This window comes from Leopardus geoffroyi, chromosome C1 (assembly GCF_018350155.1).
Source record: "Leopardus geoffroyi isolate Oge1 chromosome C1, O.geoffroyi_Oge1_pat1.0, whole genome shotgun sequence".
Taxonomy (NCBI): Eukaryota; Metazoa; Chordata; class Mammalia; order Carnivora; family Felidae; genus Leopardus; species Leopardus geoffroyi.
The window spans coordinates 5,233,066-5,259,833 of record NC_059328.1 but is presented as its reverse complement, the minus strand read 5'-3'; the positions used below and the strand labels follow the sequence as shown (position 1 = coordinate 5,259,833).

Genomic DNA, 26,768 nt, shown 5'->3' with positions numbered 1-26,768 from the left:
CCTGGGGCTATGCAGGCTCCCCAGCTAGCCCTCCTCTTGCCCACCCAGAGGTCTTGGGACCCTGGGAAGGCAGTCCGAGTAGAGCCAGACCCAGACCCAGAGGTGGCCGGTGGAGCCGCCTGATGATCCCTGAGGCCATGGAGGTCTGCAGGAAGGCCCGAGCCTTGCTTGGTGATGCAGGGCCACCTGGCCGGCCAGGGTGCTCGCCTGAACGGGACAGCTGGGGCACGGTCCCTCTTAGGGTAGGGCTGTGAGTGTGGCTTAAAACTCATGCCCTCATCCCTCACTCTGGATGGCATAACCTCATCTACTGCTAGCTGGGAAGTGGCCGGCAGGCCTGTCCCCTCCCAGGCTGCCAAGGAGTGGGACCAGGCAGAGAGCCACCGATGCTCCGAGGAGAGGATCCCTCCAAGGGCCCCATCTGACTCCCTGCAGCTCAAGCAGAGCCGAGAGTGGAAGGTCCAGGGCACAGCGGTTCAGAACCACTGTGGTTCTGGGCGGCCAAGGATCACCGAGCAGGACTGGGTTGGCGGGACTGTGGCACAGAGTGCCCATTCTTCTCCGCTCCAAGTCGATCCGGGAGGACAGACTTCCACCTGCCCGGCCCTTTGCTCACACTGTGGCAGATTGCCGGTCCCAAGCTGGTGCTCCCTCAGACCAGCTGCACTGGAACAGACCCCAGAATTTCCAGGAGGAGACATGCTGAGCTTTAGGTCATGTTCACTAGACGTCTATAAACGCCAACCCTCAGACGGGACCCGAGGCAATCATTCCTGGGCCTTGACCTAAGATGAGCGATTCTCGGTTGAGGCCCTGCAGGGACACCTCAGGCTGAGCTTAGCTCCACTCAGCTCCGAATGACTCACACGCAGAACCCTGTTTCCCAACGTATGTTAGGATGGTAGCGCTTAGCAAGAGGCTACACTTCCCAGACTCCTTTGCAACCAAGGGTAACCGTATGACCGAATTCTGACCCATGACCTATGAGTGGGAGTATTGTGTGCAACCTCTGGGCCCTGTTCTTGAAAGGAAGAAGCTTGCCCTCGACTTTGTCTTCTCTGCTTCCCACTGGTCGGGACGCAGTTGCAATGGCAGGAGCGGGAGCAGCCATCTTGGACCATGAGAAAGAGGGCAACACCTGGTTGGCAGAGCAACTGGCCGTAGGGAGCCCAGGTGGCTGATCCCCAACACTGCATCGTTGCCATACCTACCTTGAACTGCTATGTGCACGTGAAATAGCCTTCTCTTTTGTTTACGCCACCGTTCTTTTGATCTTTGTCATGGCGGCACCCATATTCTAATTGCCACAGATGGGAAACATACTGGGAATTCCTATCGGATACCTTAATTTTCGCCCCCACCCCTGTCTTCTTCTTCTTTTTTTTTTCCCTTTTTCTTTAATTCTGTAAGAGGCATCCCTCATCTGGCAGATGGATGGGAAAAGCCCCCATGCGACCAAACGGCACAATTGCAAGAATCTAGGTAGGGTTCCCAGCATCAGTCTGGCTTAGAGGCCAGCATTTGTGAGGTTCCCGGGGTCCGGGAACAATGAGCCCCCCGTCTCGCAACAGGTGGGGCGAAGGCTGTGGATCAGAGTTTCCCTTCACCACCAAGAAGCACAACATTTTGATTAAACCACTGACAGTTCTGCCGCAGGGCAGAGAAATTTGGAAACATCAGGAAATCAAACTGTGAAGTCTTTGAAGGAATGTGATTTATGTGAAAATGTGATGAAGCTAATGTGTTTGGCTCCAGCGTCGGGTGGCACGCCTGATTTTGGAGCCGAATCTGATGCCTTCTTGGCTCCCCACGCACCACTGCTCCCCCCGAACGCGGTGCCCTACGTGTGTTCCAAGACTCATCGCGTGCAAGGCTTCGGCTGGAGCCTGACTTCCAGGGCTGTGTTTCCAGGCCGTGTGCATCTGTAACCACAGCCACGCACACACATGCACGCTCGGTAATTGCGCGCGGCTCTGCTCCCCGCCCCCAGACACACCAGCGAGCCAAGTGTTATTAGATTTATGGGGAGTTTGTTGTAGTTGTACATAATTTTCTCGATGCACTGCAGACTTCCAAGCAGGCATCCATGGCTCCCTCCAGTTAAGCATCAGAGGCTGACTCGGGTCTGCTTTGCACCCCCTGGAGTTCATGGAGCTTAATCCCTTTGCCCCTAGGGACGTGGTGTTCCTGTCTGACACGGGCAGGCTCCTGTATGGGGGGTGTTGCGGGGCAGGTCGAGGCAATGAGAGAAAAAGGGAGCAGACGGAATAGGAGAAGGGGGACAGTGGCAGTGGGGTGGCTTCCAGGAGAAGGACTGTCTGTGTGTGCTAAGAGGCATTTGGGAGAACCCAGGCCAGAGGTTCTGACTGTGCTGGCCACCTTGAACGGCATCTGCTTCCCCGGGAATGTGCCCTTGGCTGCCCTCTGGCTAAGGTGGTCTCCGGAACCTCCCGGGAACCGGTAGGAAACAGTGGCCCCAGCCTGCAGAGGCCCGGGAGCTGAGCTGGGCCCGGCGGAGCGGGCTGGGTACTGTGGATCTTGGTGCGGAGACTCTGGAATTTTTCTCCCACTTTATGGAAGGGACTGGGGTGCGGAGGGTGACAGGCCTGAGGTCCCATAGTGAAGCCGTCACAGAACCAGGACGTGTCCACCTCCCGGTTCCCCGGCTAGGACCGCACTGCCCTGCCCAGGTGGCACTGGTGCCCACTGTTACCGGAACCTTTGCTCAGGCCCCGCCGATTCTCTGTCAAAGAGGAGGCGTGAGTGGGCCCTGGGAGAGGAAACCCAATGTTAAGTACAAGCACATGTAGACATCGCCTCAGTATTGAATTGGAAGGGGTGGACAGGCCGGTCTGAGGCGAGGACCCCTGGTGCCGTTGCCCTGACTCCCCGGACCCCCAGGCTGGCCTTGGAGGGCATCTGGGAACAGCTCTGGCTCCCCAGGCCTGGACACTGGGGGCCTCTGTCCATTGCTCAGGTCCCTGTGGGGAGTGGCCCAAAGCTGGGCCCAGACGCTTTCCACTCAACCATCCCACAAATATTTACAGGGGGCCTTTCATGTGCCCGGTGCTGTGCAGGGCCCCGAGGGATGGTGAGAACAGGAACGATTCCTGGGGATTAGCTGCTGCATCCTTCAAGTTTCTGGGTGTTGTGCAGAATACTGAAGGGGCTAGAGCGGCCCCTTCTGGTTAAGCGTGGGAGGCTGACTTCAGTCTGATGTCTTCCGGGAGGTCCCGAGGAAGCTGGGTGGTGGGGGTGGGGTGTGAGGCCGGGCCAGTAGTGGGGGGGCAGGGGCTGCAGAAGAGGCGACGTGTATGCTGACTGCATGCGGATAAGGTGGGGTGAGCAGAGGAAGGTGGGGAGAGCCCCCCACCCTGGGGACACCGGGAAGTTTAAACAAGACAGGTGTGTTACACCTGCAGTTCCGGAGGGTTCCATGGGATGCAGCCTGAGCCCTGGAAGCGCCTGGGCCTCCTAGTTCTAGATTCCTGGCAGCAGGGAGCAGGGCCTGGGCGGCTGGGCCATCGGCCTGTTGGGGGGTCTCCCTTCCCTTTATCTCCTGTCTCCGGCACACTTTGAGAATGGGGGGTGACCCCCCAATCTGAGCGCTGAGGGACTCTCAGGGTTAGCTGGTCACTGTGGACGCTATCGTGCCTCGGCTCGGATACTCCTAGTGATGGGACACTCATGGCCCCCCAGCAAAGGACACCTCAGTTGCTCTCTGCGTATGGTGTCCATCGGCTTCTTCCCTGCAGCCCCCCTTCCAAGGGTAGCACAGATTCTGAGGGACCTGGTGACCCCTTCTCTGAGGTTCCGTATGGTGACACATCTTTGCGTTGAGCCTCAGAGGTCGGTGTCCCAGAGCCCTGGGCCCTGTGCTCTGGACGGGCCTTCTCGGGTCTGGCAGACCTGTGTCTGTGCTTCCTGAGTCCAGGCGGCAGGAGAGGCCAGCGAGAGCCCCCAGCGGCTGCCCATGGAAACGAGACAGCAGCCGCTGCCCAGCTCTCCAGACTCGCTTGGTGTTCCGCATTCAGTGATCTGCACCTGACAGATGCTTCAGAGAACATCACTTTGCTGACAAAATGAAACCCAGCTAATTCCGGTCATCTGCATGCCACCGAGTCTGGGAGCTGGGGCCGGAGCCTCGCCGTGTCCAGGAGCAGATGGGCTGGGGGCTGGAGGCAGGCCAGCTCTGGCCAGCCCCTCCTCTGTCTGTCCCTGGACAGCCACTGCTCCCCCGTCTGTGGCCCAAGAGGCTGCAGTGCAGGGCTCTCGTGGCCCTGTTCCTTGCTTCTGGGGCCTTGTGCCTCTGAACCTCGCTTTTGTCATCTGCAACGTGGGGCTGACCTTCCGTGCCCTGGCCACCGTGTAGGGGGCTTAGAGGATCAAGCGAGAGTAGGGTGGGGGTGACGCTTATGAAAAGCTACGTTCGCTGTCGCCCGAGCAGGATGGCCCCCGGGGACCTCTGCCCCACCTGCTGGGTGCTGGCCTGGCCTCCAGCGCAGGGGCCCTGGGCCAGGTGGGCCACAGCTACTCACACATGGGTTTCAGCTGCCCAATGAGCTCCTCTTTCGTCCATTTCGCCCACTCCTTCTTGTCGGTGTTGATGGAGCAGAGGATGGGGCCACACGGCTTCCCGCAGTCCTCGATGGCTGGGACGTTCAGATAGTGCACCAGGACGATGTCGGGGTTCTGCGGGGAGAGCACAGAGACTGGCAGCATGAAGGAGGCATGGAACCCATCCAAGGGTGCCCCCCAGCAGGTGCACACAGGCTGAGCATCCCGACACCAGGCTTTCTCAACCTGGGCACTGCTGACATTTGGAACCGGATCATTCTCTGGGGTGGGGCTGTCCTATGCACTGGCTTCCACCCACTGGATGCTTTTAAACCCTGCCCCCTCTCCAGTTGTGACAACTGCAAGTGCCTCCAGACATGACCCATTGCCCCCTGAGGGACAAAACCACCCCCAATGAGAACCACATGGGCTGATTTGTGTGTAACCAAGGACCACACACAAGGCCACACATATCTCTCGTCTGACATCTGGGACTTTATGCCAACAGCTGCCCAGGAGCACTGACCCCTGTTCTGTGCTTTACACGCATCTCCTCATCACAGCGTGCTGGACGTCCACCCCAACAGGCATCATTACCCCCTTCCTCCTGGGGGAAACAGAGTTCCCAGACGCCCCTGTGCCCTTCAGCCTGTGGGCTTCTCCCTGGACAAGAAGCCCCCTCAGCACATTACTTCTGGGCACCAGGAGAGCCTCTGGAAACTCCTCCTGCGAAGCCTTAAGAACAGAAAGAACTCTGCGTGTGAAGGGCTCACTTTGTCCCCAGATGGTTCTATGGAAATGGGTCAGCCTCTTCCCCTGAGAGTCTATTCAAAACGCCCTCGGTCCCTTTCTGCCCACCACTGACTCCGATGGTGACACACTGAGGAGACTTGGTGGGGACAGCAGCTTCTCTGCAAAGAGCATGTGCCTTCCATGGCTTTCTGTGGCCTTCCAGAAGGCAAGGCCATTTATTTGGGCACATCAGGCCTGACAGGCTTGTTGAAAAGAAGAGAAAAGAAAAGAAAAGAAAAGAAAAAAAGAAAATAAAAGAACAACCCAATCATATCACTTTGTAATGCATCTGGATAAATCCAGAAACTCCTTCTACCCCAATCAGAAAGTATCGCTTAAACCGTAAGGAAATCTATGACAATATATTAAGATGCCCCAGGGAACCAGGGAAAAAGCCACGTGGAAGGTTCCATCCCATGCTTTTCCCCAGACCTGTCTCCTCTGCTCTTTTCCGAGGGATACCCGACCACAAGTCCTGGGACCCCAGGCACGGAGGAGGCTGGGTCTGTGGCTGCCTTTTTGGATATGGTCAGAGAGAGTAATAAATGTGTGACTCAATCAATGCATTCATAAATAAAGACCCAAGACTGCACCATGACCAGGGCAACAGAATAGACTGGCATAATTTAAAAAGATTTTCAATAAGGGTTGAAACATAGAGTTTTTTTCTTGCCAACGCTCAGTTAACCAGGAAATTAAATCAACACGAACAGGAGCCTTCTCGTTAATGGCAGCTTTTCTGGATTGCGGTAATCATGCTCCTTAATAATAATGATAATCCCTGACATCGGCACGGCACTTTATTCTTTTCAGAGCACTTTCCAGCCATTATCTCATTTGGTGCCCGTGCTAGCCGGGGAGGCTGGCCCGCCGGGCTGGGCTGGGCAAGGCTGGGCAGGGCGCCCTCCGTCTACAATGAGCAGACTGGAGCAAAGTTGTGACTTGCCCAAAGCCCTGCGCTTGGCGAGGGACAGAGCCCGGGCTGGAAGCCAGGGCTCTGACTCCAAAATCAGGTCCTGCCAAGACATCTGGTGGCCTCTTTTTTGCCTGGGCTAAGTGCTTTCCCACTTCATATTTCACTTTATGCTTGCCATACGCCCACGAGGTGGGTGGGTTGGGTAGATATGTTATGCTTATCACCGGAATGGGGTAGCCAAGGAGAAACGGGGTGATACACTCAAGTCCCTGCCCTGTGTTCTTCCTATCGACACACTGGCTCCCCACGGTCGTGTCTGGACGAGGGGCTGCTGCCTGAGCCTGTGCCTGGCCAGGTGGCAGCTCCCGCCACTGAGCAAAAGGGGAAGGATCAAAAGTCTGCAGGGGTCGGCAGGCCACCCAGGGCCTCCTCTGATCCCAGCCCTGGAACAGGAGCTGGTCCCCGCGGGAGGGAGCCAGGATGCCAGCCACCTGCGAGATGAAAGGTCCGCGGCTTCCTGCCCCACAGCCCCGCTGAGCTCAGCCCGTGGGGGGCCAAGGCGGTGGGAGGGCAGGCAGGCAGGGGCTTGGGGAACAAAGGGCGGCTCTCACCCTGCATCCAAAGCCCAAGCTTGGGTGCTAGACTGCCTGGGACTCTCCACTTTCAGGAATCTCTGTCTCTTCTTCAGGCCCCAGCTGCCTTTCTGCAAAACCAGCTTCCATCTGTTCTCTGAGGACAGGCACGAGGATCACCTCCTCCTCCAGGAAGCACTCCCTGATACCTTGCCCTCTGTGCCTCTACAGATAGAGGTTTGTGCCTTCATGGTCTGGGTGCCCCTGCCCCCTCCTTCATCTCCCCAACCACACAGATAATATCCGGCAATGACTGGTGTTCATTTAACATTTGTAGAATTGAACACAGTCTGGGACAGTCTTCCCAGACTTGTGTCCCATCGACATCTGGCTCCAGTTTTCTGGGTCTACAAAGGGCAGAGAAGTCTTTCCAAAAATGCATTCCGAGGAGGCTAAGAGGCAAGACTGGTCCTTCCCTGTTCCTGGGTCTGAGGCCTCTTTGAGAATTACAAAAAAGAAAAATTGTTTTCCCCAAAGTTTATTTTTGAGAGAGAGAGAGAGGCAGAGCGCTGGCAGGGGAGGGGCAGGGAGAGAAGGAGACACAGAACATGAAGCAGGCTTCAGACTCCGAGCTGTCAGCACAGAGCCCGACGCAGGGCTCAAACCCATGAACCGTGAGATCATGACCTGAGCCGAAGTCGGACACTCGGCCGACTGAGCCCCCAGGCGCCCCGACCTCTTTGAGAATTTGATGAAGGCTGTGGACATTCCACTTCCAGCTTCAAACACTGCCCAAGGCACATCAGCCCTGCATTTCAGGGGTTCGCAGATCCAGTGGTCCCTGCACCCCACATCTGTAACTACCGGCTTAGGGATTCTAGATCCACCATGGCTCCCGTTGGATCAAGGAATATGCCCAACGTGTAGGTCCCCTTCCTGGGAGCCTTTGCTCTGGGCCTGTGCTTCTCAGTGGCCCTGATACAGCTGGGGAGAAAGTACCAGCCCCTGAAGGTTCAAGGCGTCTGGGTTTGGGAGTAGGGGACGGGAAGCAGGAAGCATTACCGTCTGTGTCTTCAGCACAGATTCCATCCTAGGGCCTGGGGTTCCTGCTGCTGAATCTGCTGCCCTGAATTCTAAGTGACGACTTCCTGGCGTGGGCTGGTTTTAAGACAGAGAGTGATTGAAGTATTTTTGGAAATTTGGGGCACACATCGCTTCTTGGCAACATTGCGATTTTATTCATTAGTTGTACATTTTATTGGGCGTTTTTGGCAGAAAAATATATTAGCCATAGAGTCCCAATGCATCAGCTTCATGGAGTGCTCATAACAGTGTCACATCCTGGCCGAGAGCTGCTCGCTGGCCACGCAGGGTAGGCTGGAGAAGCACTCAGCCATGCCCGGCTCGGGGTGGGGGGCCCGCCGAGGACACACCTTGGCTCTGGGACCCCCCCCCCCCCCCCCCCCCCAGCACTCTGGGCTCTGGACCGATGTGGAGCCAGCCTGCCTTCGTCTTACTGGGCTGCATGCATGTTTCCTTGGGGTTTACCACCCAGGTCAGGTCGTGTGGGTCGGGGGTCCTGTCCAGAGGCTCCTCCCTGGGCTACAGAACTCCCATGAGGGTGCTTGAGGCCGGTCCCCCCCAGAGAGAGCATGACCCTGAAGATGCCCTCCCTTCCCAAATGTCAGACGCCTGGGGAAGGCAGCCCTATGGGTGTGGTCTGTGGCTGTGGAGGGGAAAGCTGAGGATAAGTAAGAGTCTCAGAGAAGTTCCAGAAGCTTTCGGAAAGCGCAGTGGACTAGGTGAGCCCATCCCTTCCTGGGGATGCCTCGAGCTCCTCACCTGCACGTGGAAACAGTGCCCCTGCCCTGCCGGCCAGGCTGCTGCCGGGCCCCCACAGGGGCCTTGGAGAGGTTTGAAGTCCCATTTGGATGGACGGAAGTCCTGCTCTGCTAACTACCAAGGGCCGCCAGAGCAGACCCCACACCGAACCAAACTGTGACATCTCCCGGCAGAGTTGACCAGAGTGCCGCTGCAGGCGTCTGTCCACTTAAAACGCACGTCTCCTCTGTGGCAGCCCCCTCTGTCCTCATTTTCCTCTTGGTGCATGGGGACTCCCCTTCCTCCACGGGCCTCCCAGCGGGGTCCTTGTCCCCTCCCTTCCTAGTGACCTCTTCCTGCTTCACGGCCCCACAAGCGTCGTGTTGCGAGGATTCTGGATTTCTCTTCCCAGCCCCGCCTCTCTGCTTGGTTCCGGGCCCACCTGTCCGACTGCCCTGTCGGGGCTCCCAAAACACCCCCGGCTCACGTGGCAGAGCCCCACGTCCACGGGCCACACCTGGCCCACTCGGGCCCTGCCCTCCCGCAGTGGTGCAGGTGGAAACCCGGGGGGATCATTCTTTCTCCTTACCTCCTCCCCCCTCCACGGCTGGCGGGTCAGCGAGCTCTGTCACTTCTCCCACCCACCCTGCTCCCCCGGCCACGTGGGCCCTCCCAGGCCTCCTCACTCCCCCTCTGGCCTCCCTCCCCACCCGCTCTCTGACGCCAGCGGCCGTGCTCCTGTAATCCAGGCAGCTCCCCGGCCCAGTGAAGGAAGCCCATGTCCCTGACATGGTTACAGCAGGAGTCCCGGCCGCACACTCCCCAGACGGCCTATTCTCGCCCCGGCTCTTCTCCCTCCGGTCCGTGCCTCACGTCCCGGAAGTCTCAACCCCACCTCCTCGCGGACACCTTACTCCGCGACCCCATCAAACGAGTGCCCCACCCCCACTGTCTCGGCACGCCTCACCACTTCCACTTCTTACTCGGTGCCCACCCCCATGTCGCCTCTCCGAGCAACGGTGGCTTGGCCTGGTGGGTGAGCTCTGCTGGCCGGGCTCCCTCGTTCGTGGCTGGCATGAACGAGCCAGAGTGGGGCTGGCAATCAGCAGGTGCTCTGGCACTACCTGCCGTGTGCTGAGGGTGCGGGGCAGCTGAACTGCCCCCCGGGCTGAGAGGGCAGCTGTCTCTTCCTTGGTGACTCGGCATTTGGGACCTACCCAGGAGACCCCCATGGGTGTCTTCCTGAGGGACACACAGATGGAGGGGGAGGAGGAGGAGGAGGAGGAGTTTGGGGATGAGGAGGAGGAGGAGTCCGCCCTCTTGGAAGTGGGATGGCAGCACCTGAGGGGGCCCAGGAGCCCTTGGCCTCTGGACCCAGTGCCACTCCTGTTTTTATCTGAACATGTTCCGAAAAGGGAAAGCTTTGCCAAAGTCACACAGGTTTCTTTACTGCAGGACTTGTCAGCGTCTTTACGGCACCCTGAGTAGAAGAGCCTCATGGGTGTTGCAGTAAACAGGCTTTCCAAGCTTATTTGAGCATCGGCCTGGGCCGCTCTTGGGACCCTAGTGCTCTCAGGAACGCAGTTGGGGAGCCACTGATAGAGTTCAAACCCAGAGGAAATGACTGTCAGCAGCTACTGAAGACAGTCCCCCAGTCCCCAGTTGCTTGAGTCTCTGGGGCACTGGGGCTTCAGATCCCCAAGAACTGCCCCCTTCCCCCTGGGTGCCATCCCTGGCCTGGCCCTAGGCTCATCTGGCATTTGAACTGCTTTCACCTGACCACCGAGTTACTGACGAATCCCTGCCCCGATTTGGCACCCTGTGTGTGTGGCTCTCCCCCCGCCCAGTCACCATGGCCAAAGTTCTTCTCTCAACCCGGGGTGGGGCCTCCTTTTGGAAAGACTGGGGCAGAAGGGGGGCCAGGGTGGGAGATTGTGTGTCCCCTTCAAACGTGGGCTCGATCCCTCCTGACCTGGGCCACTGGGCCACTGGCGTCCTGGGGGGAGAGGCAGGCGGGAGATGCTGGACGGGCAGTGGGGAGAAAGCATGACTGCCCGTTTAATCTTCTTAATGCCTGGTGATGGGATTTGACAGAGGGAGACCGCTTTGGACAAGAAAGCGTCCCCGCTCCCCCTGTGCGGGTGGCCGCTATTCAGCAGGGTGCCAGCAGTGACCCTTGTGATCCAGATTAATCTGCAGCAGCCCCTGCGGCAACGACAGCTTTCTGGACCCTCATTCCCCGGGGCGAGCAGGTGGAGGTGGGCCATGCCTCATTGATGACACCCACAGGCTTCCCTAGTGGAGACTCTGCCAGGGAGAAGCCGACTTCCCCGCCGTGGAGGACTGGACCTCAGGCCAGGGCTGGAGGCAGGGGGGAGAGGCAGAGGAGGGGAGGAAGAGGGAAAGAGAAAAACAGACCAGGAGGCACAGCAGACACGTGGGAGGCCCAAGCTGGTGGCAGCCACGGGTGGGTGGGGTGGTGCAGCGACTGGGGAGGGGTGCCAAACTTTCTCCCAGTCCTCAGAGAGCTCCCACACTCAACCTGGAGCCAGAGCCCCACGGCTGCTGTGGCTTCTGAGAGGTACAAGGTAGGGTACAGGGATGGGTGTCCAGCATGGGCCAGCACTTGACCTGGCTGAACCTCTGTGTCTGCCCTTTAGGATGGGGGAGGAGTGTGACTGGACTTGACCTTGTTGGTCAAGAGAGGTGAGGCCCTAAGGAGCTCAGGATGGGCCTGACCCACAGCCAGTGTTCACGTGCAAGGACACCGACATTGCTGATTTGAAGGGGGGTGGTGGTGAGGGGGTTCAGTAACCTGCTCTGGGCTCAGGATGGAGGTGGGGTCCCGTCTGCAGGGGGAAGCTGAGCTGCCTCTGCTGCACGCGGAGCCCCCTGTTTGTATGACAGGCCCTGGAATGGGCTGAAGGGGCAGCGATGAGCTTTCCGCCAGAGGCCCACCTCGGGGCCCCACGCTGCCCAGAGCCAGAGCCCCAGGGGGGTCTCCTGTCCTCCTCTCGGCCACCGCTGGACTCTATCCACTGTCGGGTGCCAGGAGGCCCCCCCCAGCTCCTGCCCGGGCTCCTCTACCTCCATGGGAAAGGGGAGGCCCGGAGCCAGCACCCCCTTCTGTGGAGTAAGCAGGACAGCAGCGCAAGAAGTGGTTAAAAATGCAAAAAGCTGTTGGTTTTGATAAGGAAAAATGCAGCCGCAACATCTGTTTGACTCTTGTTTGCAGCTTCATCAACGCTAAGTGGTCGATAAATCAGAGTGGCATGGCATTCCGTTTCTTCTGTGGCTCAGTCATTAATCTCGTGCCAGTTCTCATGAAAAATGAAGGAGAGAGGCTGTGTGATAGTGAAAATGTGTACATTACCCAGAAAGTCATAATAGCATGTAATAGTGCCACACACCTCCCCACTTGCCGCTGGTGCTCGGGGGGTGGACCCGCGCGCTGCCAGCCCCGGGGCGGGGGCAGAGAGTAAATCAGCACCGTGCGCGCCGCAAGCCCATTCTAGGGCTGCGTCTGTCATGTTAGCACCGTTTAGGCGGGTTCGGAGAGCCCCACGAGCCTGCTCTTAAGAGGCAGAGCCTTCCCTGTACCTGGGTGCTTAGTGAACGAGGGTAGATGCCCCATAAAACAGGAGTGCAAAGCCGGCAGAAAGAAGGACAGGATTTATCAGGGAATGAATAAATGATGACGCCAGGCAGCTCAGGGCTGGGGGTGTCACCACACCGCAAGGCAGAGAAAAATCCTCCCTCGCCCGTGCTCCGGCGGCCCTGGGCAGCCTGGCACCTGTCCTCTGCTCTGGATAAAGCCGTGTCCCCATCAGAAGGGAGGCCAGTCATGGGGCCCTGGGCGGGCTCCCGTCCTACCCTCTCCGTTCCCCGCTGAGGGCTGCCAGCATGCGGGGTGAGGGCCATGCCGTCTGGAAGATGTGCACTAAGAGTGCTCCCCAAGAAAGGGCCAGGGTGGGCGGGCCCTGGCTGCCCGGGTCTCCTGCGGGCTGCTCCCTCCCTTCCGGTTCTCTCCTCCCTGCTGCAGAGAACCCTCGTGTGCAGAACTGCTACACTTTACATCATCTCTGCTCCTCGGGAGGTGGGAACGTGCCCGTACCCCCAAGCACACACCGCCCAGTGGGCACCTCTGTTTGTAAAGATGGCTTTCGGAGCGTCAGCTGTGTGTGGGACCCCACCTTCAAGCCCCACGGTTGGGTTGATCCTTCAACAACCCACGGATGCAGACGGTCACTGCTCAGGATGCTGTAGCTCAACCGAGCCCTGAGTCCTACGCCTCCTCTCAGCCTGGCCCCTGGGCTCCAAGGGGACTGGCCAGAGGCGGGAGGGGGGGGGGGTGTGTGTGGAGGGCTGTGCATACAGCCTCAGTGGGCCGGGCGGGAGCTGCCCGCTTATTGTCCACGACATAGCACACACGAGTCCAGGGAGCCTGACTGGGTCATGCAGGGTGCCGGGAGCTGGTGGGAACAGGGGTGAGGCTGGAAGTCCTAGCTCCTGAGCTGGTCTGTGAGCTTCTCAGGGCAGGGCCAAGGCAGCAGAGTCCCTGTCTGCACATCAAGAGCCTCCGCAGCACACGCACTGTATTCAGGCAGAGGTGAGAGGTGGGGCAGGGGGACGGTAAGGAGCTGAGCACTTGGTGACTGGGGGAAGACGCAGGTCCCCAAAGTTGGGGGTGGCTGAAGACACAAAAACAGAGAAAGTTGGGGGAGTAGGAACAGAAAGAGGGGCCTTGGTGCCCAGGAACAGGTGAAACCAACTGCCGGCTGCACTACGGGGAGGGCCAGGCCCCGCATCAGCGCTGTGTCGGCGGGGGAGGGGGGGGGTGGACACAGCCGAGCTCTCTGCTTCCTTGCTAGGGCTCAGCAGGGCGGGGGGACCTGGGGTGATGCCCAGCGAGGAGGGCCCACGTGGGGCCTCCGATCCTGCTCCAAGTGGGGGCAGAGGCCGGCAGCCCTGGGGGAGCCCCGCGCCCCTTCAGCTAGGCTGCCCTCATTAAGCCAGCGCGCACACCGGGGGGAGTCTGCGGCCGCAGCCCTTCCCTGCTTCGGAGGGAGGCTGGGAGACTTAATTAGTTAATGTGGGTAAAGTGATCTGAAGATGAAAAACCCTGGGTAATTGCTGAGTGCTGCTGCTGCTGCTGTTGTTATTACACAATTACCAGAATTTTCCAGTCGTGGGAATAGACTTAAACAATTTCCACCTGGTGCGCAGTTCCTGGAACCGCGCTGGCTGAGGGGCCGGCCTGTGCTGCCCCCTTCAGTCTGCAGGTGACGTAGAGGAAACACACCGTGGGTGGGAGCTCGGGCCTGGCACGGTCCTGGCCACATCCTGAACACGTGGGGGACTCGGACAGGGAGACGACTTCCCATTCTCCCCGGGGGCAGATAAAGATGTGTGTGTGTGTGTGTGTGTGTGCGCGCGCGCGCTTCGAGAGGCGCCAGGGATGCCACCTGCCCTGACTTTCCGGAAGCTTCTGAGAAGGTTCACCCCACAGGCCCCTAGAAGGTCCAGCCATCCTGGCTGGCTGCTGCCGTGGAGAACATTCTATTGTGCAGCAAGACCTGGCTGCTGACTGTACCCGTGCGGTGGGGTGTGTGGGCAGGTTTCTGGACGCGTGGAAGCCACGAGATTCACACTAGCTCGGGGCCCGGCCTTGCCTTATTTAAGGTCATTACAAATGACTTGAGGGAAGGAGCGCCCAACAAAATCTCATCGGCAGATGACACTAAGCTTTTATGGGTGACTGAGTGCCCATAAAGTACCCCAAGTTTGTGATGGGTCCTGAGAGGATCTTGCGAGGTTGTATTAGTGGGTGCAGAGTGACAGATGGAGCCCACTGTGGGTGAAGTGCAAAGCCGTGAGCTCGGGAAGAGTAAAACAAATCGGCCGTGGAGGCTGGCGGGCCCGAGTGCCCTCGGCAAACCCAGGGAGACCCCTGGGGCTCGCGGTCGCCACTGTCCAAAGTCATTGCTGGGACAAAATGACCAAGCCTGGTGAGCTGGACACACCGCGGAGCAGGAGCAGGGGCAGCAAAGGCTCTTCATGATCTGGAACAGTGGGTGCAGGGGCGAGGGAGGAAGAGCAGTGGCCACAGGAAAACAAAGGTGAGGATTTTTCTGGCCAGAAAGACAAGAGCCAAGAGGAAATGCCGTTTCAATCTTTCAGGTCAGAAAGGGGAGAAGGTAAATGTGTGGATTGTGTGTTTTTTTTTTCACCAGATCCCCAAATGCTAAGAATAAGGGTTCCCCCTGGAGCTCAGGAAGGTAATTTTAGCACAAACTCCGCACAGCGGGCAGTTAACGGATGAGACTCATTATCCCAAGGGGGACATGGGCTGAAAAGTAGAAATAGATTTTTTTTTAAACGGGCGATATTAGCTCCTGGGTGGGTTATGGCAGGAGACCCGAACGTTGGGGGTCATCTCTCTGGGACCCACACTTGCCAGGGATGCAGGCAGCTGTCACACTGCCGTTGGCAAAGCCTGAGCTTGAACGAGATCGCTGGTTTTTCTTTTGCTCTCACCTTGAACTCATTTTTGATTTATTAAAAGTCACAGCAAGAATCCCTCTAGCCGGCCCTGAGGTAAGATGCCTGGGACCTTTTGCTGGGACACAGAACTCTAGGGCAGGGGTCCTGCTCGGGGCTTGTGGCCCTGGTTCCAGTGGGGCCCGCGGGGGAAGCAGGGGGGCTGGTGGCATGGATGCCTGGTGCTCAGGTCTCGAGGGCTGCCGTCCCCACCCCTCACACTTCTCCCCTCCCAGAAGCCATATCCACGGGCCACACAGCTTCCTGCTCACTGGAGCCACACGATCCCCTTCTCACCAGCCTCTGGCTGAGACTTGGCCATGTGCTCCTGGAAGAGTTGGAAGCCAAACCCGCTGCCCTCCCCTCTCTGTCCCTTCCTCTCCAAGGACACGTGCCTCAGTCTTGCTCCCAGGGCTGGTGTGTCTGCTCGGAACCGTGCCCCATTAGGCAGTGAGTCAACCCCATCAGATGACAATGGCACCAAACAATCATCCAGGCATGTGACGTGCTCTGGAGCCTTTCCTGTCCATCTGCTCTCCACAATGGCTCTGGAGGACGCTGGGCATGTGACACCATCCCCACTGGCCACATGAGCCCCTTCTGACGGAGAGGTGCCACACGATCTGATCAGAGCTACACGACTAATGGGAGGCAGAGCTGAATAGAACTCTACTGCTTTGGTGTTCTTGCGATAAAAGTATCCAAATGTTCTTTAGGGAACAAACCACCTCGCTCTGACTCAGTCCAGGGATGGAACATGTGACGGGGGCTGGCCGGCTGGAGCCCTGCACTCTCTGGGTCATGAGGACTGTCCAGGAGTCCCAACAAGAGGCGATCAAGCTGATCCCTGGACCTGGCTGGAGCCTCTAGGGGGCAGGGCTGCGCTTTCCTGCTGGACCCGAGCCTGGGATAATGAAGCCTCCCGCTCCTGGAAGCCATCTCTTGCTGCCAGTGCGTGGAGGCCAAGAAGAAAGCTGATGTGGAGGCAGAGCTGAGGGAAGGAGGCACCAAACCTCCATGTTATTGATTGGGCTCCTTGATCAAGTCATGCCTGAAGCCAGCGCACCTCAAGACTCTTCAGTAACTCAAACCCCCAAATTTTCTTTCATCCTGAAGCCAGTTCAAACTGAATTTTCCATTGCATCAACCAAGAACCTTAACTCCTAGACAGATACGCCTTCCTTTTGCTAAGCCACGCCTCTCTGCATTATACAGTTCACTGTCCTCTGGTTACTATAGCAACAGCCATCACTATGATTGCCAAGAGCTACCATTTATTCAACACTGTGTATGCTCAGGCGCCGGGTGCTAAATGCTTCAAAACTTAGCCTTAACTCACTTGATCCTCCCCACAACCCCCCGAGGAAAGGACTAGTTGTCACCATCTCTACACACAAGGAACATGAACTGAAAATAATTAGGTTTCCCACCAAAGCGCCGCCTTGAACCCAGGTCTATCTGATGCTGAAGGTGATGGTGAGGCAGGGCGACCCAGAGGTGTGCTCTGATCGTGCCTGCCTGGGTTTAAGTCTGGGCTCAGCTACTTCCTAGCTGTGGACCTTGGGCAAGCCCATCTCTGTGCCTCAGTTTTCTCACCTATAAAAGGGGGGAAGGCGGTAATGCACCCGCCCCATGAGGTTGCTGCACGGAGTGAAAGAGATAAGGCATTTGAATAACAGCTGGCTGGTCCAAACTGCCAGGTATGGTCATGATGACCTCTTAAGCCAGCATGACTTGGTCTCTCGGTATGGCTACAGACAAACTTTCCCCAAGATCTCACAGAACTTGCAGGTGGAGTAGGACCAAATGGATTCTGACATTTCTTATTTGGGAGGTGTAATCCTCTAAGATAGGAGCCCATCGAGGCAAAGTTAGGAAATTCTTCTCAGACCCTGAGGAGGCATCATTAAGCGCCAGGGGGCACTCAAGCCTCTGGAGGGGTTTTGATGAGCTAAACCCGGGTCATTCTTGTCCAATCATGACTATCTTCCAAGTGCTGGAAGAAAATAAATCTACATTTCTCAAAAAACATCCTGTGATTTAAGTGCCCATGAATTCAAAGAGATACCCACCCCACCCACATCCTGTCACACGGTCAGAATCTATGGGATTCTCCTTGGCCACGGGGGTCATCTCTAGACCTCAGCCGGATAAAACCCATGCCAGATGACCTCAGGTCTTTCAAACTCTTCTCTGATAATTATTGCTCAACTCTTCATCTGGATGCTTTACACGCTTTCGTTTGTGCACGAAAGATCCTTAAGGGCCTCCTGGACTCTTCTGTGTATTTCTCTCGGAACAGAGATGCTTGAGGTGGGAAGAAACTTAGGGGTTGTCCAGGCCAACTTATCCATCGCCTTCCACTTCCAGGTGGGAACACTGAACCAAGAGAGGCTGTGACTTCTAATGTCACCCAGAGGACAGGGAGAGAGCGAGGTCAGGGAGCCAAACCCAACTTCCCACCCCCTGCTGGCTTCCTAGTTTTGCCCCCTCCTGGGGTTCAGAACCACCCCAAAGCAGTGATTACATTTCCCTTGCTTTGCAGGGAGAAGCTACCGAAGGGCAGAGCTGGGTGACGTTCACCCGGTGTGGCATTCACCATGAGGCCGGCTTCCAGGCCGATGCTCTACGTTGCAACCTTGACTGTGAATAGGCTCCCAAGATCCCCAGTGGGCTGGACGGGGGGCACTGTGCTTAGCTCTCAGAGATCATGTTTTCCGTTCAGCCTCTTCCTGGTGGGGCAGGTATTCTGAGCAGGGAAGTCTGGGTGGCTGGAGCCTGGGCCACCCTCCCTCTGCTCTGGGGGAGCATCTGGGGAGCCCCTCGACTAAATCCTGTGAAAGACATAAACCCCGAGGCTCTCCCCTGACTGACAAACGGGCCGACGGTGGAGGCAGCGGAGGATGAATTGTGCCCAGCCCACGAAGCATCTATAGGATTTTTATGCTCTGGCAACTGTAACGGTGAGATTCTAGCAATTGTTTTAGAGGGAATCATGATTAAATTGGGCTGTATGTTTTTTTAATGTGTTCCCCAGTTCCTCTTTAATACCTTGGTAGGACAAGATAAAGCGTAATCACTGAAGTAATTGTGGCACTCAACAGTTTATGTCTTGAAAGAGTGACTGGGGGTTAACAAAGCCACTGCAGGGCGAGGTTTGGATTAGAAATTACAGTTTTTCTTTTTGTTATTTTCTTTTTAAATCCCTCTTTATCTTCCTCCTTTCTCCAGTGGCTCCTGGAGCCAGCTGATAACCTGTAAGCCTCCTCGGGTAATAAGGGAACCGGCCGTACTAATGACACAGGCAAATCCGGGGGCCGCCTCCTCTGCAGAGCTGCTGCGGCAGGCCCACCCCTTCCCCAGAGCCCGTGCCCTTGCAGGCAGTGCCGACTTGTCCCCCAAACCGGCGGCGCTTGACATCCTGAATACCAACACCGGTCAAGGCCTGGTCTCTGCCGCTTCGTACTGAACCACGGCCTGGAGCTGAGCGCCGGGCGCGTGCAAATGGCAGAGAAGAGTGAGCTCACCGACCCTGATGCCTCCTGGAAAGGTCCCCCTCTCCTGGCAGATGCCAAAGGCCCCAGTGGGGGTGCGTGGGGGTGCTGTGGCCGCCAGGAACGGATGACCCCACTCCTCTTCGGGTGGTGTGACAGAGAGACGGGGCCTCCTCCAGCGCCCCCCACCCCCCTGGGGCGGAATCTCCAAGCTTCATGCTTGGACAGCAAGACCCACACCTGCCAGTGGGGGCAGAACTGAGCCACAGGCCTGGGAAATTCCAGAGGGCTCGTGTGGCCGCGGCTCTCGTGGCACTCAAATCTAAGGCATGGCTAGTGCCACAGAGCGGAAGGAGGGTCGAAACGTGGCATCCGTGAGGCTTTCTCTCTGTCCTCGAGGCCACTGCCCCAGTCTGGTCCCCACCGTCTCACACATGCAACCTGGCATCAGCCTTCTGACGGGTCCCATCTGACTCTCAGGCCCATATTCCCAGGTCCCAGCACCCAATGCGCCACCTGCTGCCGACCTTCCACAAGTCCTCACTTCCCATAAATGCAACCTGCTCCTGATACCAAAGTCTTCCACGATGGGCCAGATCCCTGCCGACGACACCTCCACGTACCCTCCTCACATCCCTGGGCAGCCTCCTGAACTCCCTTGCACCACTTGGCCGGTCCTGTCTTCTTTCACTGATCTTTGGGCTCAGGTCTACATTCCTCCTTTAGACCCCAGGCTTCCCGACAGCAGAGCCTACATCAGAAGAAAATTCATTCCCCGGTAGGCGGCCAACAAGTACTGGTCGAATCAACGGCTGGTTGACCACATCTGCCTTTGGGGTGGTGGTGAAGTGGGACACCCAGCCTGGACTGGTCGCTGGGGGCTGGGCTATGCCTTCGGAGGAAAGCGAGCTTGCCGGCCAGTTGGTGGCTCATGTAACCTCCATCTGCCCGGCACCCTCTCCTTTCCTCTCTCCTGCCATCGCCAAGGTAGAGTGAATGAAGCTGGATGGGCCTTTCTGGGTGCTTCTGCATCTGAGCTGATTGGACTTTCCGTGCACGTGAGCTTGTGCGCACGCACATGCACACACACACACACACACACACACACCCCTCAGCTGTGAGGCTCGAAGCTCTCTCTCTCCTTGTTTGTTTTCAGGTCCTACCACGGCTGCCTTCAAACTGAGAAGACAGACGCTGGGCCGAGGGCCTTGGCACCAGCCCAGGGTAACTGGGACGCCCATGTTTGCAAAGAAAGCATTTGTGAAGTGTGAAGAAATCAGAACAGCGCCGTTCAAAAACTGTGTTTAAATTTCGCTCAAAATGTTCTATTTTGTGTAAGGGGCAGAGTCCCTTCAGAAAGACACTTGCTGGCATTTGCGAACCACTGTTGCCATGGAGCTGTTAAGAGAAGTTAGCTACCCAGGGTCGGCAATTAATTCTAGTGGCTGCTGGTAAAATGAGCAGGCAGCTCCTTTTGGACAAAGCCGATGGGAACGGGGACGCTGAAAGGTAAAAGTTGAAAAAATACCTCTTCTGATTGAGGGTTTTAGACACACGGGAGCAAGGTGACTTTCTTAGCTCTATCCTTATGCTTCCCTCGCTGTCTAGGAGAAAGGCTGGATGTGCTCAAGGCTTGCTTTTCTCTTAGTTGACCTGAGAGAGGGGTGTGGGGGGGTCCCAGCTCACCTGCTCCCTAGCTGGGTGTTCCTGGGTAAAATGCCCAGCCTCTTGGAGGAAAAGTTTCCCCTCTACAACGTGGGGTAACTGTAGTAGTCACTTCACAGGGTGCTCATTCATTCACTCACTCACTCACTCACTCATTCATTCGCCAGCTATCTACCCATAGCCATGACGTGCCAGGGACTGGTCTGGGTTCAGAGTCTACAGTGAGCAAGACGAAGCTGTTCTCAAAGAGCACAGAAAAGACAAACGGGGCATATTTGCAGCAAGTAAAAGGTGATTTTGGAAGGGCTAGGTGTTATGAGCATAGAGAGATAGGTGACAGGTGACCGAGGGTGGGGTGAGAGGGAGTTTAGCCAGGGAAGCCGAGGGAAATCCCTGAGGAGGGGACCTTCAGGTGAGTCTGAAGTAAGAATCCAGGCCGGGGAAGATCTGGGGGAAGGAAGGGTTCAGGCACAGGCAGATGTGAAGGAAGCACTTAGGGCAGCCTTGGGCCCCCCAGGGAACATTCCAGAAAAAAGCCACGAGCTGAAGGAATGGAGGTTCCGCCTGAGAGAACACCGGGGCTGATGAGGGCCACCTTCCATGGCAGGGGTTCTGCATCTGTCTGTTGGTCCAGCATCAGCCCAGTGCCTGGCCCAGAGCCGGGCTGGGTCAGTATCTGATAAACACACAAAACGGCCCAGGAACGCGTCCGTGTTAAATGAACCTCCGCCTTGAACCCAAGACTCAATCTCTCCGTGGAAGGAAACCCGCCCTTCCTTTGTAAGACGAAATCACTGGGGAAGGCTCTACTGGCAGCCAAGATACAGCACAAGATGAAATACACAGTTTTACCCATCCGTGAGAAAGTTAGCAAAGTTTAACTTGTTTAAGGTTTGTTCTGAAAAAACAATCTGTTTTGTTGGCCATTTGTTGAACGAAGGCATGAAAGATGGGTTATAATTACGTCAGCTGTGTTCAGTAGCGGGTACTAACTTTGGAACTAAAAGGAGACAGAAAAAGTACACCAATCTGTTATCTTGCCTGCAGCCAGATGATGGGAAGAACTTGGACGTGGAATCGGACCTTGGCTCAGGCCCCACCTGGGCCACTTCAAAAGCTGTGTGATCTTGGCCAAGTTACTTAACCCCTCTTGGCCTCTTATCCCCTCACCTCTAAAACGAGGGTCATCATGCCCACCTGACAGGGCTACTGTGGGGGTCAAGTGAGAAAACAGCAACGGGCCCCCGACGCAGTTCCCGGCAAGTAGTAGGCACGCAGCCATTGGTTAGTGAACTCACAAACAAATCCAAATCTCTGTGCCCTCTGCCCTTCGTGCCTCCAGGGTCATGAACGGAAACAGGTCAGTTCTGCTGTGCCTTCGGAGGCAAGTAACTCCCGATTTGACTGTTGTTTCTCCAAAACCAAAGGTTTGACTTCAATGTCAAGGTCACCCCTAAGAAGTTGCCTCGCTTTGTTTGCAGCAGTCTCTCAAGAGGCGTAGGGGAGCCAAGATGTGGTGGACCTGAGCTGGTGCCTGGAATTTTGCAACAAGCCAAGGCCAGGTGAAAAATCAATGTGACCTTCCCGGAAGCGATGGTCCCACAGGCCAGGCTGTGTTGCAGGGCTCCCTTGCCCTGCTCAGGATTGCACAGACTTTTCCATCCCTTACCCAGTAAACTCAGCACCCCCCATCCCACTCTCCTTGCTACTTAAATACGCCCCAGATGATGGAGAGCGTTGAGCTGTCACTGCCGGGCGGAGGCACCTGACAGGAAATTAATTTCTTAGCTTCTTATTAACTTTGCGTGGAGTATCTCTATTGAGCAACGCCGCCAGGACAGGCTTGACCAGGGCTCCCAGCAATTTTAATATTGGAGATTGGCAGCAAAGCATGATGCACAGCCTCTCTTGCCACCTTCTCATGCTGGTCCCCGGCTTAGCAAATGTCTCAGGAGGGAACAGAAAATCTCGGCATCTGAGACCATGGCCCCCAGTGACAATTCTGCTGGTGCTGACAGGTGGCAGTGACAAGACATTCCTGCTGTGTTCTGATGCCATGAAATGGAGGGGTCCTGGGGCTCTCCTGCACCTGTCATGGTGGGCTCTGCCCTCAGACCTGCGGCCCCTCTCCTTGTGGCCACCTCCCTCTGGCTGCCCCCATGAGAGGCCCGCTTTCCTCCAGTTGGTCCCTGCCCTGGTCCCTCCATTCTCCAGCCTCCAATCAGGGCTCTGTTGCCTCCCTTGGGCTTCTGCCTCTCTCCACTCCTGGCCCTGTTCCTTCCATCGCGAGATGAAACTTTGACAGTCCCCATTTCTGACTCTGTGACCTTCTTTGTTTTTTTCCCTCTCCCCCTTGCTCCAACTGCTCCAGCCCCGTTCATCTTGCCCCTGTCCTTGGAGCCGCCTCCTCTGACCTTCTCACCTGCTCATCTCTCCTTCCCACCTTCTCTCGTCAGGGGACTCTTTGGCTTAGTCAGAACAGTCAGGTTCAATTTCTCCAGCAAAACCTTTGAATCTCTCTGACCGGCTCTCGAATGTCTTTGTACCCTAGTGAAGAACCGGCTGATCTCGGCACTAGCCAAGGTTTGCCTCGAGGACCTTGGCTTCTAAATCCTCTCCTCTCTACTCAGTCCCAGACGTTCCCTCCCACCTGTCTCTCCTTTTCCTCCCTCCTTCCAGCCCATGTTTGTGGAGTACCTACTATGTGAGTGCTGGCATGGAGATAGGGACAGATGTACAGGAGTCTGCTCCCTAAATGCTTACAGTCTCCTGGGAGCACACATGTGGAACATGGCAGAGTGAAATATTTATTCTTCCACAAAGACAGAGGAAGGTTCTGTGGGAGAAGGGAAGAAGAGGCAATGCCTGGTCCTGTGTTTTCCAGCTTCCAGTCACATCTAGTTGGGAAGCCATCCTCCTCTCTCCCCTCCCCCCTGGGAGCAAAGCACCATGGGAATATCCTGGATTCAAGCCAAGCTTAAACAAAGCTTCTCAACCTCACGACTGCAAACATTTGGGGTTTTTCTTTGTTGTGGAGGCTGCCCTGTGCATTGTGGAATATTTAGAAGCATCCGTGGTCTCTAATATTAAATGCCAGTAGCATCTTAGAATGATGACAACCAAAAATGTCTCTAGACATTGTCAAATGTCCCGTGGGAAGCCAAATCTGCCTCAGTTGAGAACCACTGGGCTACACAATGACCCCAGGTTCCACTTACTCTCCAGGTACCATGCTGTTCAACTTTTGAGATTTCAAGAGGGATGAGGAGAGTAAGACTGTTCTTGGAGGGAGCTTAAAGGTGCCGAGGCTAGTTCTGGTCGATTCTGGGGTTCATTTTATCATTACTTCGGTTTCTTACATATACATTCCTTTGGGTTCACCGTTTACTGAGAATGTTACATAGCTTTATGGTGGATGTTGTTGGATTTTCTACTAGCATTTGATCCCCATCATAATCCCTCCCCCCACCCCCATGCAGCCAGGAGCTTGGGTGGGGATGGGTGGGTAAGGCGGGCCCCTACTGGCCAAGCGTTCTCCCATCCCCTTCTATGAGGATTACTCAAGAATGAATCTATGACCCAGTTCTGGCTAATGAGGCAAGAGAAGTGTGAGCTTCCACAAGAGGGTTTCCCATTGGTAAGACCTTCATCTTCCTCCTAACATGGTTTGTGTGGGTGTGACCTTGGACTTGCTGCTGCCATCTTACTCTCAGCAAGAACATGAAGCCACCGTTGAAGATGGCTGAGCAAAGAGTTGGAAAGAACCTAGGTCCTTGGTGACATGGCCAAGCCTCTGAACTCTCTAGCCTCAGCCTGCGCTCCCTTCAACTTTCCTCATAGTTCCCTGGGACAGGAATATCTGGCCATGGAATAATTTGTTAAAGATGGAAAACGTTTTTGTGGGGGAGAGAAGCTAGATTGTGACTTTCCTCCTAAAAATCCAGATCTCTTGGTCCACCTCTTCATGCTCTCTCCTGTTGGCCAAGCTGTGAGGTCTGCTGTGTTGAGGGGAGGCTGCATAGCTTCAGTGTCTCCCTCCACCCCAGCCTCCCTAAAATCTGCAGCCAAGATATGCATCAGTTTGAGATGCAAATTTCCTAACTACATTTGAATAAGTCCCTTATTTCCCTTCCTGATGTCTAATCCAAGATCAGGTGAAGAGAGGGGGAGAGAGAGAGACAGAGGAAAAAAAAGCCCTTTCTGGAAGAAACGGATGGCTCTAAATTGAAACCCAAATAACATAACAGCTTTCAAACTGGCATTTGCAATTGGGCTGAGCGAACCTAATTCAATATCAAAGGAACAGGGAAGTATTTTAATTATCTCGTTCTCATAATGGAAGAAGAAACTGGTTCTGTGGGAGGTAAACACCCTAAGCCACAAGGTTTCCCTGTAAATTACAACGCTCAACTTGAGTTGACAAGGAGAGGAGACGCTCCTTCCTGTTTGATGGCGTTCCCTGACGTGTGGCCTTTTACTATAGTCATAAAAGGGCAGTAAATTAGGAAGGCGCTGTAAAATATCATCAAAACCGACTGGGATCAACCACAAGAAGCCAAATTTCTAGCCAAAAGCCTTGAAAATGAGGGAGACATAAACAGCATTAAGCCAGTTCCAGGGGTGGAGGCTCCCTGGCCAGGGGAGAAAGCAGGATGTTGCTTCTAAAGGTGCAGAGCAGCAATTCTGGAGCCACACACAAAGCAAGATGGCAGGAGGCTGCAGAATGGGGAGGGCTGCCCCCCTCCTAGAAAGTGGTCCTCTCCTGTGGGGATGTGCTCAGGCTTGGTACTGGCTCAAGAGGCAACTTGGGCAGAGATGCACTCTTTCCATTTACCACTCAGTGAACACTTTCTTGAGTTCCTATGTGCCAGGCACCGGAGGTATGGCGATGGGAGAGCAAGTCCCTGTCCACGGCATCCCAGTGGGACAGACAGGCGATGTGTTAACCATACAGTCTGATGGAATCAAGGTCAGCCGAGATGACAATAAGGAATGATAGGGGTGATGGCCACAATGGAGTAATACCTGGGCTGCTAAGGGAACCCCGCATCTCAGAAGCAGACTTAGGTCCATCTGAGCAATTTGGGAGCACCTACTCTGTGCTTGCAGCAGGGCTGAGTTCCTGCCCAGTCAATGGTAAATGAAAGCTAGTGTTTATCTGTGCTAGATGGTCCCTGGCTGCAGGCTTTACATGACTTCCTGCACTGAATCTTCCCAAGAATCTTATCAGGCACTATTATTAGGATTAATTCCACTTTAGAGCTGAGGAAATGGGCTCCGAGCAGTGAGAGAACCTGTTTCTGGTCACAGTTTCCTGTTAGAGTTTCCTGCACTAGAACCCTGAGCAATCTCATTTCATTCTGACCAGCCTGGCTCCAACACTGGCTGTATGAACGGTTGAGATTCTTGATTCTTTATTTGTTGGATTGTTTCACCATTGAAAAAATTGACATATGAGAACAAATTTCTTTGAGGAAATAAATCCTGGTCCTGGGGAAATAGTGCCTTAGACATTAATTGTGTGTGTGTGTGTGTGTGTGTGTGTGTGTGTGTGTGTGTGTGTATGTGTGCGTGTGTATGCTGACCAACATCTTCAAGGTGAATTCTCCAAGTGGGACATTCACCATTCCTGCCTGTGTCTTTCTGGGTATCTGGATGTCTGATTAGCAGAGCAAGAGGCCACTCCAAGATCTGAGTACCAATCAGCTTGGAGCCCATATTTGCTCTGCTGATATGCTGGCCTGACAACCTGAGGGTAGAGGACTCAGGTCCTTCTGGGAATTTCCCCAAGGTCCCAAAGTCTTCCAATCCTTCCCTTGGTCCTAGGCAGGATTGACATGAGTCACTTCAGGCAGACGAATGTTCACAGTTTCAAAAGTCTGTACGGGGAGGAGGGGGTGGTTGATAAGCCCCCGAAGTTTTCCTCATGTCTCGCCTGACTGCTGCTGTTTTTGTGCTCTGGTACCTTCTCCCCCACTGGAGGTGGGGAGGGGCCCAGCAGGCATGTTCTCCTGATATTTAAAGACAGAACCGAGTGACTCCCAGCCAAGGGTGGACCTTCCATGACCCAGGTATCTCAGTCACCTGGATGCAGGCCGAAGAGCCCCAGTAGCCTGTTGGCTGGAGACGAAGCTCAAGGCCACAACAGCAGCCCATAGCTGAGACCAGAGGAGGCCCTGGCCTCATGCCCAGCTCCTTCTCTTGACTCCTAGCAGCCACACTTCCCCTGTGGGAAGGGCTATTTATAAAACAGAAGGAGCAGTTTTGGCCATACTTCACCCCAAGAGCTCAACCCTCCATGTCTGAGAGAGAAAATTCCACTGCAGGGGACACCTGTGGGATGGCAAGACTTATTCAGGCGACAGATTTATAATAAACAGCCTTATTTTATAGAGCCCCAAATATTTGCAC

The 26,768-nt window shown here is 55.7% G+C and overlaps 1 protein-coding gene across 8 annotated transcripts in view; it reads right to left on the bottom strand.

Annotated features, from left to right (window-relative positions):
• CAMTA1 (calmodulin binding transcription activator 1) overlaps nucleotides 1-26,768 on the bottom strand; it is an 855,981-nt gene that overhangs the window by 103,553 nt on the left and 725,660 nt on the right. For all 8 annotated transcript variants that reach the window (XM_045475517.1, XM_045475515.1, XM_045475516.1 and 5 more), the window contains exon 8: nucleotides 4,539-4,692. In XM_045475517.1, the coding sequence (XP_045331473.1) occupies nucleotides 4,539-4,692 (154 nt within the window). The remainder of the gene's footprint in view (nucleotides 1-4,538; nucleotides 4,693-26,768) is intronic.